Source organism: Tasmannia lanceolata, unplaced genomic scaffold (genome assembly GCF_043159265.1).
Source record: "Tasmannia lanceolata isolate RefF3 unplaced genomic scaffold, GAP_Taslan_0.1 ptg000037l, whole genome shotgun sequence".
NCBI classification, from domain to species: domain Eukaryota; kingdom Viridiplantae; phylum Streptophyta; class Magnoliopsida; order Canellales; family Winteraceae; genus Tasmannia; species Tasmannia lanceolata.
In genome coordinates, this window is record NW_027518714.1 from 17,561,230 (window position 1) to 17,582,692 (window position 21,463).

The following is a 21,463-nucleotide window of genomic DNA, read 5'->3' on the forward strand; positions in this document are numbered from 1 at the left end:
AAGCCTTAGAAAAGAAACTAAAACCCAGTAATTATGAATCCATTTTCAGGGGCAAAAGCAAAGGTACTAAATAAGGGTGTCAATTTTGGCTCGGGCTCGGAAGCTCGCTCGAGCTCAGCTCGAATCCTTAATGACCCGAGCCGAGCCGAGCCCGAGCTAGGCCAGGCTCGGCTCGTTAAGAATTTAATATATTTAAATATATATTATATATTAATTTATATACTAAAAGGGTTGTCCAGGGAGTGAAAGGGGGAGGCAAAATATGTCACTTCTTTTTTGGTACCCCATTTGTTACTTGGACCACCCCCGTGGTGTAAAAAGAGTAGTCAAATTACACTAGATAGGGCTGTCCATGGAAGATGGCGGGTGTGAACTTATCATTGACCTTAATATAACCCAAGCTCGGTAAGGCTTGCGAGCCTGGCCGAGCCGAGCCAGAGTTGAGCTTTTGAGCTTAACGAGCCGAGCCGAATTGGGCCAAGCTCGGCTCGGCTCGGTTCGTTTACACCCCTAGTACTAAATTCACCGTAAAAAAAGGCATCACACTATCATGATTTCTTTCAGCTTTGGGGCCCACATCTACGTCTTGACTCTTTATCTATCATTGACCCCCCCTTAATTAGACGATTCTCATTTAATAAGATGGACGGCACAGCTAGATCAACGGTTCAGATTAAGGGACAACATGAGGCCTAGTAACTGAAGTGCATGATTTGGATGGACCCACACTTTTCCTTAGCAATTGGGAAATGAGTTATTCGTCCCCTTTTCTTTCCCCGGACACACTCTCCTAGTAACCAATCATAAAATCCCAATACATAAGGCACGGGGAAGAAAAGGGAGTGAATACATAACTTCCATATTTATCGGGCAAACAAAAGTGCTCATTGGTTTACCCCCATCTATCTGAATGATTGGTCTCAACTCTGGAGGAAGAATCGGTAATAGAGACAAAACCATCCATTCTGGTTCTACATTTGTTCAAATAAAATGCTTAGCTAATTCCATGTGTCTAACCTAAAAATCCTTTCTTCGTCCAACTTTTCTATCTTCCCATTCATTTCCAGTATACCCTTCTTCCCCTAATTCCTTCCATTCCACCAATGAATGATCTGTAATAATTTGCAAATCTGGATCGGCTAATTGTTCTCTGATAGCAATTGCTCCAGTAGAGATTTCTCGATTTCGAAATGTATCGAAGCCTTGGGTAGTAAAATAAAGTGGGATGCTATATTTCCGGAATTGTATTTCACATTCAAATGAACCTCATAAATTGTAAGAAAGTCGGTTTTTTAACTATGGGCCTAGCAAAAGAAAAATTGGGATAGGTTCTTATAGGATCCCCCCTTAAAAACCGGACATGAAGGTTTCCTCTCGTCCGGCTCAAGTAGTTACACCAAATAAATATATAAAGGAGGTCTCACTTTCAAATTTTGTTCTAGAAACCCCATAAAAGTCTACTTCTTTTGCACTGAAAAACTATGCTAGCTCAGAATGTTTCGATTGTAGGAATTTTATGGAAAAAGATTGGAAAGGAAAAATATTTCTAAAATTTCTTATTTTTGTAGTTACAAAAGAAAAGATAACTTCAACAAACCTTAATCAATTTTACTTAGAGATAATATTCCTCTAAATTAACCATATATCATTTCCCCTCTAAATTGTGGAGGAAAAAAATATATGAAGGAAAAAGGACCGAGTGGCTGCAGGATTGGGAAAAAGAAAGGGAAACCCTAGAAATATTTTGAAAGACCTTAACGGTCGTCACCCTCAAAACACATGCCCTCAGTCTTCTTACATCCACACTCTTTGGCGGGAAAACCCTCTAACTTAAATTTAAATTTTCTCCACGCTTTCCCATCACAATACCACTTCCCAATCCTCACATTCTCCATAGACATAGACTGGAAAATGCAGAAGGAAACAAAGAAGAATAAGAAGCGGACGAGAGAAGTGAAAAGGGTTTGCAATGGAGTTGACAAAGACATTGAGGATTTCTCTCTGGGAGAAACCCTAAAAATTAGGGCTTCTATGCTTCATTGGTACTATGAAAACCAGAGGGTTTTGCCCTGGAGAATAAACCAACATGAAGAAAAGGAGGAAATTGAAGAGGAAGGAATGGAGGCTCGTGCTTATGAGGTATGGGTTTCGGAAGTGATGTTACAACAGACTAGGGTTTCGACTGTTATTGATTATTACAACCGTTGGATGGAGAAATGGCCGACCGTCGGTCATCTCGCTAGGGCTACTCAAGAGGTATAGAATTTAATCTCTTCTTTAACTATCAGCCGTATCCTACAAAAGCTTCTCAATTTTTTTTCTTTTAATCATTTGGTAGTTCAGTTTGAAGGAAAGCAAAGGTTAGAAACTCAAAACTTGAGAACTGTTCTTTGTGGAACAAACCAATTACTCCAAAAGGTTAAGTTGTTAGAGTTGTGTGTTATTTAATCATTTACGGTTTTTCTATGACACTTGTTAAGGTGCATTGGAAACATAATTTTACACATTTTTCCAATGAAAAAGTCTCAAAGCATTTGTAAAAATCTCAAAACACGTGTAAAATTATGTTTCCAATGACCCAATCATTTATCCTTCAACACTCCCCCTTAAGTGTGTCCCACTCATGCATGGCCCCTCCCTTTTGGGTTGGTCGTACACATGAATTTTTAATATCAAGAAGTTGTTGGGTTTTGAACCCAGGACCTGCTTTGAAGCAATAGCTCTGATACCATGTGAAACAACCAATTACTCCAAAAGCTTAAGCTAGAGTTGGTGTTATTTATGCATTTACACTTTACATTCTCAATTGGGTACTCATATAAATTCATCAGGTCGACTCATCTGGGTCTTTTTGAGCTCCTTGTTTCTTTCAAGAACGTTGCAAAGCAATTGATCCTCTGTTATGTGAAATTTTCAGCTTATATTTTGAGTTATGATTCAATTTCCTGAAATTTAGACCCAATTTTAGACTAAGTTGTATCAAGATTGACTTGTAAGGACAACTCAACTCAAACCAGGAAAGTTGAGCTGCATCCACCTAAGCTTAGGGGTTGACTTCTCCACTTTCTAAACTATGGTACTAAAAGTCATGCGATATTCATAAATCTGAAAGAAATAAATGATACCTTTTCTTTGGGGCAGAATTAAAAAAAAGAAGAAGAGAGTAAGAGCTCATCCTATATTAGAAGGGTGGGAGATGTTTGTTGGTTATGATTGTTGTATACTCATTTTTGGATTCTAAAATACGGGCCATTTTGCATTATGCAGGAGGTCAATGAGATGTGGGCTGGATTGGGCTACTACAGACGTGCCCGGTTTCTGTTAGAGGTACATCTGAAATGCCATTTTCCCTTCTGATTACCTGCAAAATTTTCTTCTTCACACTTAAATTGAATCTCATGCACCTTGTTTTCAATCCCACATCAATACTACCTTATTCATCTCAGATGTTACCTCTACTATTTTGGTTCTCTCTCTGCTTCTATCAGCTTCCTGGACCATGCATCTATTGAATTTACAACATATACTTCATATATCTGCATGTAAAGAACCTTGATGCTGGATCCACTAAGATATGGCAAGAGATGAGAACATATAAGTGGAACCTTATTTTTCCTATGCAACTTACTCATACGTACTGGATTGTGCTGGTCAGGGAGCAAAGTCAATTGTTGATGGAGGTGAATTTCCTAAAACAGTTTCTGCTCTCCGGAGGGTTCGGGGAATAGGAGATTACACAGCTGGGGCTATCGCCTCCATAGCTTTCAAGGAGGTGTGTAATTAATCAGCTTTCTATATTCCAGGTGGAGAACATGAACTCCTTCTATGCTTCTTTTTTTTGTGATTTCAGGCCATGCCCGTGGTTGATGGAAATGTAATTAGGGTGATAGCTAGACTTAAGGCCATTACTGCAAATCCAAAGGAGTCAGCGACTGTCCAGATCTTCTGGTGAGCTTGTGGGCATCATATGACAACTTAGAAATCCTTTTTCATTTTTATTTCAAAATTTTTCTTGGGCAGATTCTGTAGAGCTGCCAAAGGCCCAAAACTACAACTAGCGAAAATGACAATACAATGAAAAAAGTGCCCTTAAATTTGTTTTACCTTTCTGGTTATTTGACTCTTTGTAGCTGCCCAGTCTTTAGTCTTTGTTTCCCTAAATCTTTTTGATTGAACAAATTTTGTTTTTTATTTGATAATCTATTTCTTGTATTCACTCAATATATTTCTTTTCGAGAGAGTTCATGTAAAGTTGGTCATCTTCTCAGAAGGTAGATGTTTAGTAATCTTTAGTTTATTGGATTGCTAACTAAAATTTCATAAGATGATACATGAGACAAATGACAGAGATAACAATATTATGTTATAATTTATCACTATCATCATTTCAAATATCAGAGGCACGAGCCTTGATAACTTTCTTGTCTTTTATATATACTTCTTTTCTTTGTTTAGGAAGCTAGCAGGGCAACTGGTCGATCCTTCTAGACCCGGAGATTTTAACCAGGCTCTCATGGAACTTGGGGCAACCATATGCACTCCAACAAGCCCAAGTTGTTCTTCATGCCCCATTTCCGATCAGTGCCAAGCACTTTCTATCTCCAGAAACTCTGAGTTGGTACAGGTCACAGATTATCCAACAAAGGTGGCAAAAGTTAAACAAAGGCATGACTTTGCCGCTGTCTGTGTCATTGAGATAACTAAAGATCAGGTTCCAAATGTTTTGAAGGCAAGCAATAAAAACAATGTTTTCCTTCTCATAAAAAGGCCAGAAAAAGGGCTACTCGCAGGCCTGTGGGAGTTCCCATCAGTTCTGTTGGAGAAAGAAGAAAATGATTTGAGCTTGAGAAGAGAAGTAATAGATCAGTTTTTAAAGGAGTCATTTAAGCTTGACATCAGAGAAAAAAACTGTGTAATTTTGAGAGAGGATATTGGGGAGTATGTTCACATTTTCACTCACATTCGACTTCGAATGTATGTTGAGCTGTTGGTTTTAAGTCTGAAAGGTTCGAAACCACTTGGAAACTATTTTCCTATGAGAATTATCTGGTTTGATTTGATTTTCTTGTTAATGTTATCTTTGTTATTACACTTGCTTCATTATCTCATTACTTTGGTTTTTTGTTGTCGTGAAGGTGGGGTAAATGTCTTGAATGGGAACGAGGACCAAAGGACAATGTCGTGGAAATGTGTTGATGAAAATTCCATCAAGAGCATGGGATTGACATCTGGAGTAAGAAAGGTATTCATATGCATGCACAAGTGTTATTAGTAGGCTTTACAATTCATGGTTCGACTTGATTCCTATTAGACACAATTATAAATGAGTTGCCAGTCACCATCGAATTTGGAATATTTAAAGTTAATGGTATTAAAGTTAGCGTTGCTTACGGATTGAAAACAGCTGAGATTTGCTTCTCTCAATGCTTGACTGTTGTGTATACTATGCACAGTTTAGTACTAAACAGAAATTTTAGAGTATTATGCATCGACTATTAAACAGAAATTTTAGTGAGTATTATGCAACCAATGAAAATTGATATGGATTGTTAGAATCTAGTTTATTTGGTCTCATCTTATATTTCATATTTTCAAATATTTCTTATGCTTTACCCAATTGTCAGTGAAAACCATTGTTGCCTGGTTCGCTACCCATTAAATTGTTGTGTGAATCGAAATGATAGGAATCCGTTAGAAATATGGTTTGCATGTAAGTCACTTGAATGAACAAATTGCAACGGGTAACACGACAACAGGTCGCTAATAGCTTTAGTTTGAGGTAGTTGCTTTGATGTTAGTTTTAGTTTTTTGTTCTTTTTACCACATGCCAGGGTAAGGGGAAAACCATAGAGATTTCTAATACAATTACTTTTCTCCTTGAAACCACCTCCCATTTTCCATTCCCTCTCCTATTCTCGTTCTACTATTTAATGAGTTTGTTGTATTGTGGGTTACACAGATACACAAAAACTACTATCTAATGCTAATGCTTCTAGAAGTAAATTTACTTCTAGTATTATTTCAATCTCCAAAATCTACCAAGTTATTTAAAGATAATAAATCAAACTCATTATATGTGTGGAAAGGTAACAAACTTTATTAAGATGACAAGAACTGGATAACGACAACAGGGTCGAGGCGTCTAAATAGAAATTTCTATGTGTATTATCCAGAAATTTGAGATAGATGGTTAAAATCTAGTTTACTTGGTGATATCTTATTTTTCATATTTCCAAACATTTCTTATGGTTTACTCATTTACCCAAACATTTATATCCCCAATTTGAAACAGAAAGCTGCAAGATATCACAAACTCTTTCATAGCTAGGACTTGTGATGATTTTTAACCCACGCAAGTATAGGTAGTGGTCGTCTTGGAGAGCTTACTTTTTGAACATCTTCTTGTTTCTTTCTGTTTCTGTTTTCACCTTCGATTCTCCATATTGTTATCCTATTTGTGATTTGGATCCCCACTGACTTGCACCATAAAAACTCTTCCCAATGCAGGTTTATAATATGATCCAGGATTTTAAGCAGAGCAAACTGCTGATGAAGACCAAAAGAGCAACAAGGAAAAATGTTTAGAGATTAAGTTGATGAGCTAGATCTTTAAATTCATTTTGTTTTATTCAGTAATTTATATCTGATCTGAAGTTCATTGTACAATTTTGTAAGTACAATATACGTTTGGCGGTTCAGGCTTTGAGCTGCCTCTTATATCCATAATCTATTGTTCCTTTTCTTTCAACTGAATTCCCATACAACCTTCATTAACTAAAAGCCTCCTTTGCCGTACAAAAAAAAAGTGCTATGGTTTGAGCATGTTTCTGGATCTTGGTAATTGATCTTTGATTCTTTGTTTAGCGTATTTGGGACCTAAAGTGGCAGTTTGAAAAATTTTCAGTTCCCTGCCAAATTTCTTTTGTTTCAAATTGGATTCATCGATACCATAGTAAGAACATATTCAGTTGTTCGCGCTACAGTTTGGCAGAACAGAAACTTTGCAATGAAAAAACCCGATGCTTTATTAGTATAAAAGTTTATTTCACCAAGAAAATTCATTGTATTTCAAAGCTAGTTGTGTTCTTTAGAAGGATTTGAAAACAAATGACGCACCCAGTAGCACACACGGCATGAACCAACAGCGACATCACCTAAACATAAATCGATTCCAAGCACTGTCTAGGATGTGAAGAAAAGCTAACTCCTATTTGATATAGAGAGAAATTATATGATAAGTCTCTCTAGATTCAATGAGCCAGTATCACTATTAGAAGACTTTTATCAAGTGCAGGGGCACTTGACTATAGAACTTCAATCATGCTCAATGTGAAGCCTTTTTTTTTGTAAGGAAGGGGCTACGGATTAGATTGATGTACAACAAACCATGGGATGCCTATGACCATAATGCAGATTAGCCGTCAAACAAGTGGAGCTTTAGTAACAGATCCCAAATTGTGATGATTTATTCTCTTAAAGTTAGCATCATCAGGAACATATGCACGTCAACATAAAAAAGCAGAGAAGATTATGAATTATCTTACACCAAGGCAAGTCACTTCTTTCATCCATTATCAAAAGTCAGTCGCCAATTGGCTTTCCACAAAATTTCCAGGAATTTCGCGGAAAGGCATTTGATGGCTGACTTTTGCATGAGAGAACAGGCACATAGGCTCACTTTTCAGCAGATTTTGTCTTATCCATTTAACTCATCTGAGGTGGCTGTTCTCTCCTGCAAAAGTGAGCGGCAATATGACTTTCTGCGAAATTTCCTAGCAAATCCCAAATGGCTACTGATACTGGCACTACCATGTTTTAATAATTGCACAAACTCACCTTATCTTCTCTGTTTTAATTGGCTTCCAATAGCTTTTTGGAAATGTAAGACAAGTTGAGTTTGTGCAATTATTAAAACATGTTAGTGCCAATATCAGTATCCAAAAATAACGATAAGAGAGACTACGAATAGTAAGTTAGTAAAAGCGGGGCGGATGGGAAATTTCTGGGAGCGAATTATCATCTTCCAGTGCTTTATCCTTCTTGACTCAATTTTTTATGTGCTTGAAATTGAAAGAGTTCTTTTCTCCCCATTTATTCTCACAAAACGAGTACTCCAATGTTAGCCTTTGAATTTCTTTATTTCTTCATATCTTCTCAAAACGGTGGAATCCCTTTGTGGGTTGCTTGTTCTTCCTCAAGAAACTGTTGAATCAATTTGTGGGTAAGAGTTTATCTTTCATCTCTTTCTGAATTTCTATCTTTATTTGCGAAATGAAAGGGATTTTTAGCACAGTTGCAACCCAGGGTTACTTGCAACCTCTAAATTTTAGTACAAAAACTGTTCAAACCTTTCCAAGTATAAGAATAAGAACTGGGTTTTCTAATGGGGAACCCCACTTTGGTTTTACTAAAATATGTCCAAGGATTAGTAAAACCAGGCTCAGAAATTTCTCTGTGGTTGTAAAAAGTGTTGAAGATAAACAAGAACTTGATAATGATTGGGAAACAGAGTTCTTGGGGGAGATTGATCCATTGGGTTTCCAACCCACAAAGAAGAGAACCCGTTTAAAATCGAAATTCATTGAGGACACTGATGGAATGGATTGGTGCGTTAGGGCGAGGAAAATTGCTTTGAAATCAATGGAAGCGCGGGGTTTGACTCGTACCATGGAAGATTTGATAACTGTAAAGAAGAAGAACAAGAAGAAAAAGAGCAATAAGGAGATAACTAATAAGAAAACGAAGAAATCAGATAAATCGAAAATGAATGAAATTGAGTATGTTTCTGAAGAAATTGACTTAGAGGAGTTGAACTCTATGAACTCTATGGATGGTAGTAATAGTAGTGATCTTAGAGAGACAATTAGCTTGATGGGAGATGGTGTTTTTGAAGAAAGAAAAGAGCAAATGAGAGAGGCTTTCATACAAAAACTTTCTCAATTCTCGGGACCTTCGGATAGGAAAAAAGAGATCAATTTAAACAAAGCACTTTTAGATGCGCAGACCGCGGACGATGTACTAGAAGTAGCCACGGATATAATCTCTGCGGTTGGGAAAGGGTTGAATCCTTCTCCTCTCTCCCCCTTGAATATAGCAACTTCCCTTCATAGGATTGCGAAAAACATGGAAAAAGTGTCTATGATGAAGAGTCATAGGTTAGTGTTTGCTCGTCAAAGAGAAATGTCGATGCTTGTGGGTATTGCAATGGCAGCCCTGCCTGAGTGCTCTCCTCAGGGTATATCGAATATTGCGTGGGCACTGTCAAAAATAGGCGGGGAGCTTCTTTATTTATCAGAGATGGATAGAATTGCTGAGGTGGCAATGACCAAGGTTGGGGAGTTCAACTCGCAAAATGTTGCTAATATTGCGGGTGCATTTGCTTCGATGCAGCACTCCGCACCAGAGCTCTTTTCAGAGCTGTCAAAGAGGGGATCCACAATTATTACTACTTTTCGAGAGCAAGAACTGACTCAAGTCTTATGGGCATTTGCTTCTCTATATGAGAATGCAGACCCCTTACTTGACTCACTTGACAATGCTTTCCAAGATGTGGGGAATCTCAAATGTGGGGTAGAAGAGACATCAAGCGCCTTGGAGAACTCATTTGGAGATCCTGGCCTTTTAGGTTCCGATGAAAGAGGTGTACAAATGATTGAAGGTCTTGTTTCAGAAATGTCTTTTGATGCCCCAAAACTCAATTTCAAAAGAAATCAGCTCGGAAGTATAGCCTGGTCTTATGCCGTTCTTGGGCAAATGGACCGTCTTTTCTTCTCCCATGTGTGGACAACTTTGAGTCATTTTGAAGAGCAAAGGATTTCAGAGCAGTATAGAGAGGACATGATGTTTGCTTCACAGGTTTACATAGCAAACCAGTGCTTGAAACTTGAATACCCTCATCTTGGTTTATCACTTAAGAATGATATCGAGGAAAAAATTGCATTTGCGGGAAAAACTAAGAGGTTTAATCAAAAGATAACTTCTTCATTTCAAAAGGAGGTGGCACGCCTTCTCATTAGCACAGGCCTTGAGTGGATAAGAGAATATGTAGTTGAAGGATATACTTTGGATGCAGTATTGGTTGATAGAAAGCTTGCTTTGGAGATTGATGGACCAACTCATTTCTCGAGGAATTCAGGTGTCTCTTATATACCCATGTCTTGAAACTTTCCAATGCATTAATGTTCCTTAGATCTTACAAATCATTGAGAAATCCACAAATGTTTCTCTGCAGGGACGCCTTTGGGTCACACGATGCTGAAACGTCGCTATATTACTGCTGCTGGTTGGAAACTTGTTTCTCTGTCTCACCAAGAGGTGAGATATTGCGTAGACACTTGAACTTTTTCTCCCCTTAACTTATCAGCTAAAAATCTTCTGAATTTATGTATCCAAGGGTTCAAGTAATGAGTCCAAACATAATTTTTTATGAGATTGATGAGTTTTTCATTGGCTTGGTCTAATTAATATCTGAAATCTAAAGACCAATAAATGCATTTGCAAGCACATAGACACATGTATAGAAGTTTGTTGCCATATATAATTTTTGGCTGCCACATGCTGTCTCTCTCTCTCTGTTTCATTTTATATAGTGATCAGTTACTTCAGGACTCGGACTGATATATTTTGAACCAAAACCGATAGTGGAAATTTCCATGTAAAAAGGTTTCATAGTTTCAGGAGTGCTACATGTAATGAATTATTAGGGATCCTTACAATCTTTCAACTTATAACTAAACTCTAGGGAGCCTACGGCGTTTTTCCAATATATTGGATGGATAGTTTTGAAGATTGAAGGAGTTTGTATGCTTAAAGTCAAGGCTTTGCTTCTTAGTCAACAAGATAAAGATTTTAGATGGTAATCTAAGATTGAGTTTTGTCAGACTTCCTAGCCTTGAAATGAAGAAAAACATTGTAAGAAAGGTGTAAGAAAGTGGTGATACACCTTAAGAACTGTCGAGATAGGGGGATTGGTACCCACACTCAAATTCAATCTTGCAGTGACTTTGAGTAACATAGGAGTGCCCCTGATGCAAATCAAGGGGAAGGTCTGAAGCCCCATCAACTCTGAAAAACCAGAAAAGCAGGTTGCGATACCATTTACCATAACAAATGCACTCGAATAACTTATAGAATTGATTTCCACCTGAAATATCAGTTATTAGAGGGCCTACTATAATGACCTTGTTTTGGGTTCTAGAAGTTTGTATAAGGCTGGGATTTATTTCTAGAAATTAGTAGGAGTCTTAGTGATACAGCAGTGGACCCAAAGTCATCAATGTGTTTCAAAGGTGACGCAAACACTAGGAATTGAGGCTGATGGATGGTGACGAGTATTTGATTTCAGATTTTAATCATTAGGGAGTTTTCTATATCCTTTTATTTCGTTTATTATCACCTCTATGAAATTTAGGGGCATATTAGTCTTCTCCTAATATTGTAAAAGGGGGGATTAAGTGAGATCATGGAGAAGAATTTCCTCACTTAAAAAAATGTGAATAGTGAAGTTTAAAGAAGGTAAGTCAGCTAGTGATCTGTTTTCCCTCTCTTTCTTTGGCTACTTGTTTGCCAATTTCTTTAAATAAATCGCATCATTCTTGTGCTGGTTTTACTTTCTTTTTCTATTTGTCTTGGCTGCGTCAAATTTTTGACATAAAGCAAGGTTTCGTTTCCTCTTGCTCAGACCATGAAAACTCAAGGAAGTGTAGGATGATCTATTTTTAGATATTTATCAGCAAGTGACTGCCCTATCGCATGAGATTGAAGCCTTGCATATGGAGTAATCTTGTGATGGTTGTGTACTGAGAAACACTCGGTTGTTATAACCTGAGGATGTACGAGAAGGCGACTTGCGTGAAGAAGAGCATTCATATGACTTTTTTTTGGAAGGCGGGACTTTAATTGTTTTTATGAGGATGATGAAGGGCAGCACAAACCCATGGTTTTAAATTTTCTCCAAAATCGATATGAAACAACCTAAATGTTTACGTTTCCATCCCACCGAAATGCATACTGAAACCAAAATCGTAAGTTTAGGTATATTATATCAGTATAGGTTATAAATTGCATGTGAAATGCAGTGTATGTATTATGCATTAATATTTATATGAACTAAGTGTGAAATGTGTTATACTGAATTATCAGACATGTGCTACAGTGCATATCACTAGGTGTTCGATGTTGTTTAACCATTATGGATGTCTATCTTGCTTATGTGATGGTTTATAAGTGTGTATTTGTGCTTATTCTAGTATTTTCTGAATTTCAGCTTGAAAATCTATCATTCATATATGTTTCCATACATTTCCATGATTTTACAAGATTTCCACGAAAATTTCCAACCGAACCCGATACCTTTATGTTTCCATGACGATCAGAGCCAAAATCAAAATTTAAAACCTTGCATAACCTAGGGCTCGTGTTGAGGGGAGTGGAAGAAGAGGACCAGCACCTCAAAATCGCAAAGGGGTCCAAACAAGAGGTTGTACCATGATTATGAAAAAAGGGGTGAAGCTCAATCCGCCGAAGTTCAATGGTAGAATGCATCCGAAGACTTCCCTCATCTGGGTGACGAGTGTGGATAGTTTTTTTGAATGGTAATATGGATAGTTTTTTTATTAGTGGAAATATATGCTAGTTGATCGTAAGGTGGCTCTTATTAAATCAAAATTTAAAGGCGTTGCGGCTATATGGTGGCAGCATTTGGTGGAGTCCTGGTCTTTGGTAGGGAAACTGAGGATACGAACTTGAGAGTAGATGAAGATAGAAATTTTCAGAATTTTTTTTACCTGTCGACTACATGATAAATCTGTTTGAGAGAAGGATATGGCAATGGATGAATACAAAGATGTATTCAACAACCTATGTTTGCGCAACGGGTTGGTTGAATTTGAAGATATTGCAGTTTCTTAGTATTTATTAGGATTGAAGATACAAATGAGGAATCATTTGGTAGTTACCCAAGTGTGGATTATTGACGAGGTGTATCGGCTTGCCTTACAGGTAGAAGAATGTCTCAAAAAAAAAAAATCATCAATTAACCGTAGAGGAGTGTTGACTAACGGTAGGAATTAAGGTTGGTCAAGCAGTTCCAATAATTATTAATCTGTCAGGAAAGATCCAGAGATATAAAGTGGTGATCTTTATCCAGGGAGAGATTTGGGGGGTTCAAATAGCGTTGCTACTCGTGTGGTGCATCTGATCACATGCCGTTAGAATATATGTCTCTCATCAAAGTTTTAGCATGTTAGGAATTTTAATCCTTCAGAGTTGAAAATTTGTAGAAATTGCTGTTCACATTATTGTTCATGGTACTACGCACAGACTTGGTTTTTTCTTCTTCTTCTAGTGGTTGTACAAACAGTTCTAGGGCTTATTATATCTTTTTTCTGCTTCTTTTATACTTGAATTTTGGTGACAATTGTTTGTTATGTACATCTTTTTACATCAAATTGGTATCAAAGCCATTTTCGTTCCATATTTTCATGGATTTGATATTGCGGGATCTTGTTGAGCTTCCGGATCAAAATGATGCATCGGGGGTTGTGGAATGATTAAATCAACATGAAATTGGGGGTGAGAAGAATTCCTTCAACTTCATCAAGTTATTGAGCTAGGCTTACGAGATTTGAGAATGATGTTGCAGCCTTCGAGGAATATACTAGCAAATTGAGGAATATGGAGTTTTTTGGCGATATGACCTTTAGTGTTCAAAATGAACCTGGAGACGTACTTTGAAATCAAGTTTCATGTGAAGAGTCACTAGACAGGGACACTTTGCTCATAATTTTCATGTCCTTAATCAATGTAGTGAAGATTTCCAACATGCATAATATAGATGGAAGATTTCCAAATTGAAGGTCGAGAAAATTATGTGGATTTTACAAAATGAGTCTAATTACAATGGATATTCTGATGATTAGCATGATCAAGACACGGTAGACGGCTTTGACTACTGTGCGGAAGAAAAAATTAATGACGACCAAAGGGACGAAAGGACCAAATTGCATATGAATATTTAGTAAAGAATGAGTAATATATTGAAGGAAAAAATTATAAAGAAGAATAATTTGAAGAGCATATTCAAGAATATAAGAAGAAGTAGCCTTATACATAAATCAAGAAATGGAAGATTGTTGAAGTATAAAAGATAAATAATGCCTTTCTCCAACAGCTTAAGCTTTTGGAGAAGTTGGTAAGTTAACATGGTATCAGAGCCAAAGGTCTCGAGTTCAAACCTCCCGGATAGCAAAAATCCACATGCGATGGTCGGCCCAAAGTGGGACCACATGTGCCACGTGTTTGCCAAGTGGGCCACACGTGCGGGGGAGTGTTGAAGTATAAAAGATAAATAACGCCTTTCTCCAACAGCTTAAGCTTTTGGAGAAGTTGGTAAGTTAACAAAGATGATGAATTTGAAGATATTGCAGAATATCATTTTTAATGCTACTATTTACCTTCTCTCTAAATAACGACATTGATTATTATGGTCGGAAGAATCAAAGTTTTGGAGTTATATTATTAACGTAAAAGTTTTGAAGATGTTAGCTTTAACAATTCTACTAATTCTTGCCTATAAGAAGTTGTATTATTCTGAAAATTTGAGAACAAAAGATTCTGGATGGAGGGCTTGTTAAAGTACATAAGTATATTCTAAGTACTTGATTTGACAGAAGGGATTTCCCTAGTATGTTTTGACAAATGCGCAAGTGTTGAAATTTTTCTAACGCTGGAGTAAATTGAGATGGGAGTGCTTCGACAGTTAGTACTGTTAGAAGTGTTCTACTCGAGAATAAGTTCCTCTCAAAGGGAAGGAATGATGACAACCCTCGCAAATTCCATCTTGTCATCAATAGAGCCCACCAATGATCTAATTGTAACAAAACCTAGGGCGATCTTATATTTTGTTTTACAAAACCAAGAGATCTTATCTTTTTTATAGATAAGTAATCGTTATTTTTACTTGAATTTTTGGAAGCTGGTATAAGGGTTTTGAAGAGCCCATACAGATTCACATTCCTTTTATGTTGGGTAAAAATTGTAACTTTGATTTTTTTTTTTGAAATGATACTTTGATTTGGGTTTGAGAAGCTTCTTTGGGACTAAAGGTATTGCTCAAAGTTGGTAGCAATCTTAGATTATTAGTCTCATAAGGATTAATATTTAAGGAGTTTTAGTTCTGCAAAATTGTAACTTCTATGGTGATTCCTATTCATTTTACTGTTCACAAGATAATGGCACACACATAATGCAAACATCATCTGTGCAACAAAAAAAAAAACGTGATTTAGACTGAATTTTATGTGGTAAAAATAAATCAAGAGGTCAAGAATGTAAGGTAATTAGTTGCTATAGACAAATCTGCATGTGTACGATATCTAATATCTATAAAGAAATTTACATTTGTGAGGTATTTTTTATAAAGTTTGTAAGGTATTTAATAGTTAAAAAATGGTACATCTATAAAATTTTAAATAACCTCAAGGGCAACTCAAGTTTTCCCATTATATTTTACTGTTCATAGGCAAAGTATGAAATATCTGGATCCCATTGTTGGGGTTCATTAGATGATTGCGAACTTTGAATCTTGCTGAGAAAATATAGTACATTTATAAAATTTTAAATAACCTCGAGGGCCACTCAAGTTTTCCCATTATATTTTACTGTTCATAGGCAAAGTATGAAATATCTGGATCCCATTGTTGGGGTTCATTAGATGATTGCGACTTTTGAATCTTGCTGAGATAATATAGATACGATTTCCCTCGATTTATTAGATAGGAAATTGAAAATGGATTCCATGAGCAAAGGGGGCTTCATTTTCCACTTTGTACCAGACTTCCGCTTACCTGCTTTCTCTCTGTTTTCATTGATTTCTTAACTTTGACCTTTTTTCTTTTCCAACATTTTATATGAAATTTGGTCCTTTGTGTAAGAGAATCAGTAGAGATGTCCCTGGTTTTCCCCAGGTATGACACATATTCTTTCTAGTAAAGTATGGATATAGGCTTACTTTAGAATAGTGTGAATGACTCCAGATTCCTCCTCAGTATAAGTTTGTAAATGTAAGAAATCAGATAAAGCCTAGATCTCCTCCTTATCTTGATTGGATGCAATGATTTGTGGACACGGACACGAGTGTCACGTGTCGACACGGACATGGAGTGTCAGACACGGCAAACCACCAAAATTTAGAAACGGGGACACGGCTAAAATAGAAAGTATATATGATACAATAACAAATATTAGTTAAATAAGAGCTAAACAAAAGTTTATAATAAAAGAATAGTTAATAATAAAAGAGGTAAATCAATTATTTGTGGACACGGACACGAGTGTCACGTGTCGACACGGACACGGATTGTCAGACACGACAAACCACTAAAATTTAGAAACGGGGACACGGCTAAAATAGAAAGTATATATGATACAACAACAAATATTAGTTAAAGAAGAGCTAAAAAAGAGTTTCTAATAAAAGAGGTAAATGCAATATGCAATAATAAAACAGAATGTCTAATAAAATAAAATGTCACACTTGACACGACACAACAACGTGTCTACACACCCACATTAAGTCTAACACTTATAGCAGGTTATTTAAAAGTGTCCAAAGGAGTGTCGACACAGGTGGACACGCGTAGGGGTGGTTATTCGGTTATAACCGAACCGAAATTTTAAAAAACCGAACCGATTAAAAATTCGGTTATAACCAAATAAACCGAATAACCGAATAATGGGAGAAAAAGAGGGAAAAAAGCAAAATCTTTGTTTCGATCGGAGGGCTAGGATGATCCAATCGAAATGATTTTTTGAGCACAACCTAATTAAGTTGTGATCAATCAAATGGACGGTTTCGATCATCCTTTGGAGTGCCCATATCACATCTTTTTTTGAAAAAATAATGGTTTTTATCATTAATTCGGTTATTTCGGTTAACCAAATTTTTTTTGGAGATAACCGAAACCGAAACCGAATAACCGAATTGCCAAAAAAAAAAAACCGAAACCGAACCGAAATGGAAAAAAACCGAACCGAACCGACCGAACCAATTCGGTTCGGTTCGGTTATTCGGTTTTAACCGAATAATGAGCACCCCTAGACACGCGTGTCGTGTCAGACACGGCAGGACACGTGTGTCGGCAATAAATTCGAAGTGTCGGCCAAATCATAGAGGTAAATGCAATATACAGTAATAAAACAGAATGTCACACTTAACACGACACAAAAACGTGTCTACACACCCACATTAAGTCTAACACTTATAGCAGATTATTTAAAAGTGTCCTAAGGACTGTCGACATGGGTGGACACACGTGTCTTGTCGGACACGGCTGGACACATGTGTTGGCAATAAATTCGAAGTGTCGGCCAAATTATAGATTGGATGTCATGAATTCACACATAATAAACTTTTTATCTATGTCACTTCTTACATGTTCCACACATAATAAACTTTTGGCGTATGTCACTTTTTACATGTTTCACACCAGCTTAAAGTGACTAGATTCTATGGTTTTGTAAGAACACTACTATCAGTTGAAACCTTGTTTCTTTTGGTTGGGTAAATGGGGTTATGCTCCTTTCTTGATGTGGAGGATTTTTGATTTGAACTGATATTGGTTCTCGATATTGGATGCCACATAATTTAACTTAAAAAATCAAATGAAGGTCAATGTGGCTTTGTATTTTAGTCTTCTAATATCATTTACAAATGAATTACACTATGGAATTTCTCATCTTTGCAGTGGGAGGAGCTTCAGGGTGCATTTGAGCAGCTAGAGTACCTCAGGAAAATCATTGAGGATCAGATCGGTGAAAGCCATTCGAGCACAGAATAATGGTCAAGAATGGTAAAATTCAAAGTGGAAATTATGATGAAATCTTGATGATGGTGGCAAGGTATTAAATAGCTTCTTGACCATTTTCTTTGGCAGTTGCTTTACTGGATTGATTCTTACGCATATAGTTTGAAAGAAATATGCTGTAGCATCAATAGGAGTTTTCTCTCGTAATAGCTCAATTGCAAGCAGATGCTTTATGGGAGTATATCATCATTTCTTGCTTAAACTGTTGTATCACTTCCATCCACCCTTTCTTTGGTCCTTGTCTAGACCTTAGCTAGCAAAATGTGATTCGCCAAAAAACCGGGACGGTTCAAAAAAACGTAGTAAAAAAAACGGAAACACAAGAAAATGAGTTTAGAATTTTGTTATTTACAAAATATGGTGGGGGTAAAATTGGAAAGTTGGCCAAAAAACGTGTTTAAAACGCATTTTAAACTTGTTTAAAACATTTGCCTAAAAAAAATGGAGTTTTATTCGCTGTGAAAGTTTTAAACGGCACAACAATAAAATGCGTTTTTTTTCTTCAAAAAAACAGAGTTTGAAACGGAGTTTTGCTAACTATACAAACCTTCATTTTTTTTCCTGAGAAAAAATATATGGAATCAATAGGAATAGATTACAGGTGCACGTCGGAGTGGGAGAGGGGGCAAGTAATGCCTCAAATACAAAGAGTGTTAAGGCCCTGGATTTGGCCAAACGATCTGTGAGATAATTAGCGCTCCTAGGAAAATGAACAAAAGAGAAGAGTCTCATTGTTCTTGGTTATGATCTCGTCCACGAACTTTGGTATGCTCCAAGGGCCAATGCTTAAGCCTTGAGCTCAAGATATAATGTTGGAGCCTGGAGGAATCACCTTCTACCTCTAACTTCCCTTCGATATGATCCCTGTAAATGCGCACACCGAGAAGAAGAGCCCGAACCTAAGCCTCAATAGAATCCATTAGGCTGATTGGACCAAAAAAGGCATAAATGATGACTCTGTTATTATCTCTAATGACCCCATTGATTCCTGCTATCCATTCACATTAAGCTTGATAACATTGGTGGCAGGAGGTTTCCAAACCACTGACACCTCTGTTTTATAGAAGAACCCGATAAGATCGTTCTCCAATTCCTTAGGATACACTCAACATAATATCCCCAAAAATCTTTGTGCTGACGTGCCCAAGTAGCTACATTAAATTTGATCTTCCAAGCCAAACTATGTATAGAAGAGCGTTTTTCTCAAAATTCTGAGTGTTCCTTTCCAGCCAGATCTCCCACATGATCATGAAAAGGGTGAGACGCCAAAGAATCTTTCGAAAGGAGCCAAAATTAGCAATGTTCGAGCTAAGCCATAAATTCTTGACTAGGTCTGAGTTGTCTGACACTGTCCATTGAATGCCAAACCAATCGTGCACCTGAGTCCAAATAAGATAGGCCTTTTTGCAATGGATGAAGATGCGGTTGCTTGACTCATTCTTCCAATGAACAAAGGAAACACCTGTTTACCAGAAAGATGTTACGTCTTTTGAGTCTGTCAAGAGTCAACTCAACTCAACTCAACAAAGCCTTTGTCCCAAACTAGTTGGGGTCGGCTTTGAGTCTGTCAAGAGTATTGATTTTATTTAACACAACCGTCCAGCAGAAAGCTTGGGTTCTGGTAGGCACCAGGGGTTTCCAAACCTCGTGCCAAGGGACAGGAGAAGCCAAAGGGCTGCCAAGAGTCTTGAAGAACTACCTAACAAAGAAAGAGCCTTTCGAATCAGATGTCCAAATTTGATTATTTGTATTATCCTGCAAGATGGAACAATCTTCTAAAGTAGTAAGCAGCTTAATAAAGCAATCAATACCAGGACATCTAAAATTCCTATCGAAGGCAATGATCCGTCCCGACCACTAAACAAGTGTCATGTGACAGATGATCTTGCCAGTCAATTTCTCCTGAAAAATCATTTCAAAATCATTGCCATTTTTACTCTCTTTTTTCAGGTAATTTTCTCAATCACAAACAACCAAATGCAGTGCTCTCAATTATAATTTCTTTTTTTCCCCGATTACGTTACACTAATTGCGACCTGTACGGCATGCCCTATGATTTGGCTAACACTTTGAATTCATTGTTGACACACATGTCTTGTCATGTCTGACATGACACCCGTGTCCACACGTGTCGACCCTCTTTTCGATACTTATAAATATATGCTAGAAGTGACGGTAACTTTATGTGTATGTACGTGTATGGGTGTGCCACTATCATATTGTGTCAAAATTCGACACAAAAATCTATATCCAGAAATCAAGATTATATATACTTTCTATTTTAACCGTGTCCCTGTTTCTAAATTTTGGGGGTTTGCCGTGTCCGACACTCCGTGTCCGTGTCAACAAATCATAGGGCCTGCCTTGTTTTGCCCAAATCCGGTTTCAGAATTTCGTTCTATAAATACTACAAATTTTAGTCTGATAAACAAACAGGGGATCAGATGCATTGGTTCCAAGCGTTTGATTCTGACCACTATCTGAGTTTACTTCCTCAAGTAGCTATGTTCTGTGGCTGTGCCAGCATTGGCGATACTGATTGCACATCGAAATTCTGCCAGGAAATCGGATGAAAACAAGTTACTGATGATGCCCGGAGGCTTCAAGAACTTGGAACAAAGGATATAAGGCCTGGAAATCAGGAAAAGGAGTCCATATAGACTTGAGTGCCCCCACGCCGACCCACTAGCATAAATGGTCTCTCTGGTCCAAAAATTGATTACATCAGAGAACTATCAAATGCATGGTTTATATAGTGCATAGTTAAGTAACATGGACACTACATGTTTGAAGAGAGAAGCACATGCCGTACGCTCAGAGTCAACTATTTGGAGCGGACCTAAACTCATCTTAATCCTGTAATTTAGTATTAAGAATATACTTTGTTGTATACTACTTATTTTGTATTATCTAGGGGCATGTTGCTGTTTCTTTTATGGGATAATAAAGAGAAGTTCAGGCACATCAACACAAGTTTTGAGGATCTGTGCTTTTATTGAAGGAGGTATCTCAGGGGATTCATTTGACTCTGGAGGATGTAGCAAAAGACCAAACCAAGTCAGTTCTCATTGATAAATACAAATAGCACACAAAAATCATGCAAAAAGCATGAAGTTCATTTCCTGGACTAGCTACTATGAAAAATGGAAGATGATTCGACTAATGTTTTTTCTTGCGGTAAAGGTAACAGTGTAGGTCCTTGGAGATTAGCTAGGTTTTTCGATGAAATTTCTAGAATATATGATGATGGATTTATTAATTTTGTCCATATTGATCTTGCAGATCGATTGGCCAAATCAGGGGCCTTGTGGGATTCCTTCTATGTTGGTCAATCTTCGCCCGTTTGACTTGCACTTGTAATCTCTTCTCTCTTTTAATACAGTTACCTCTCACTCCGAAAAAAAAAAACACAGATACTGATTCTAGGATGAGAGATGATACAAGGAAAAAACTACAAGACAGGGAAGCTAGTCTAGAAAAAAAAAAAAAAAAACCCATGAATGCAAGCTAGAGAAGCTTAATCTAAAAACACATACTGGGGGGTGGAACATAGAAGCCACATAAGTATTATCATTAAAAATATGTGAACAAGGGACTGT

General features: G+C 37.2%; 2 protein-coding genes across 3 annotated transcripts; both read left to right on the top strand.

The window, feature by feature from the left end:
• Positions 1-1,677: 1,677 nt before the first annotated feature.
• LOC143861824 (adenine DNA glycosylase-like) lies at positions 1,678-6,748 on the top strand. The gene is made up of 7 exons (XM_077372760.1): positions 1,678-2,256; positions 3,268-3,327; positions 3,656-3,772; positions 3,851-3,948; positions 4,456-5,006; positions 5,136-5,242; positions 6,508-6,748. The coding sequence occupies exons 1-7, from the start codon at positions 1,780-1,782 to the stop codon at positions 6,583-6,585; spliced, it is 1,488 nt and encodes a 495-aa protein (XP_077228875.1). The 5' UTR covers positions 1,678-1,779; the 3' UTR covers positions 6,586-6,748.
• Positions 6,749-7,972: 1,224 nt separating this feature from the next.
• On the top strand, positions 7,973-20,847 carry RAP. 2 transcript variants are annotated; one of them, XR_013239757.1, is made up of 4 exons: positions 7,973-10,135; positions 10,232-10,314; positions 17,745-17,898; positions 20,426-20,847. XR_013239757.1 is itself a non-coding variant. In XM_077371312.1 (3 exons), exons 1-3 carry the CDS (start codon positions 8,272-8,274, stop codon positions 17,835-17,837), a joined length of 2,040 nt encoding a protein of 679 aa, XP_077227427.1. In that variant the 5' UTR covers positions 7,973-8,271; the 3' UTR covers positions 17,838-18,066. The 2 variants fall into 2 exon arrangements, 1 of the variants encoding a protein (XP_077227427.1); XM_077371312.1 differs by lacking the exon at positions 20,426-20,847 and having other exon boundaries at positions 17,745-18,066.
• Positions 20,848-21,463: the final 616 nt, after the last annotated feature.

Excerpts from the sequence above, each read along its gene's own strand:
- LOC143861824 (XM_077372760.1), top strand. The coding sequence starts at position 1,780 with ATGCCCTCAGTCTTCTTACATCCACACTCTTTGGCGGGAAAACCCTCT. Across the intron at positions 3,773-3,850 it reads CCTCCATAGCTTTCAAGGAG|GCCATGCCCGTGGTTGATGG; the intron begins GTGTGTAATTAA and ends TTGTGATTTCAG. Across the intron at positions 5,243-6,507 it reads TGACATCTGGAGTAAGAAAG|GTTTATAATATGATCCAGGA; the intron begins GTATTCATATGC and ends TTCCCAATGCAG.
- RAP (XM_077371312.1), top strand. The coding sequence starts at position 8,272 with ATGAAAGGGATTTTTAGCACAGTTGCAACCCAGGGTTACTTGCAACCT. Across the intron at positions 10,136-10,231 it reads TCATTTCTCGAGGAATTCAG|GGACGCCTTTGGGTCACACG; the intron begins GTGTCTCTTATA and ends GTTTCTCTGCAG. Across the intron at positions 10,315-17,744 it reads TTTCTCTGTCTCACCAAGAG|TGGGAGGAGCTTCAGGGTGC; the intron begins GTGAGATATTGC and ends TCATCTTTGCAG.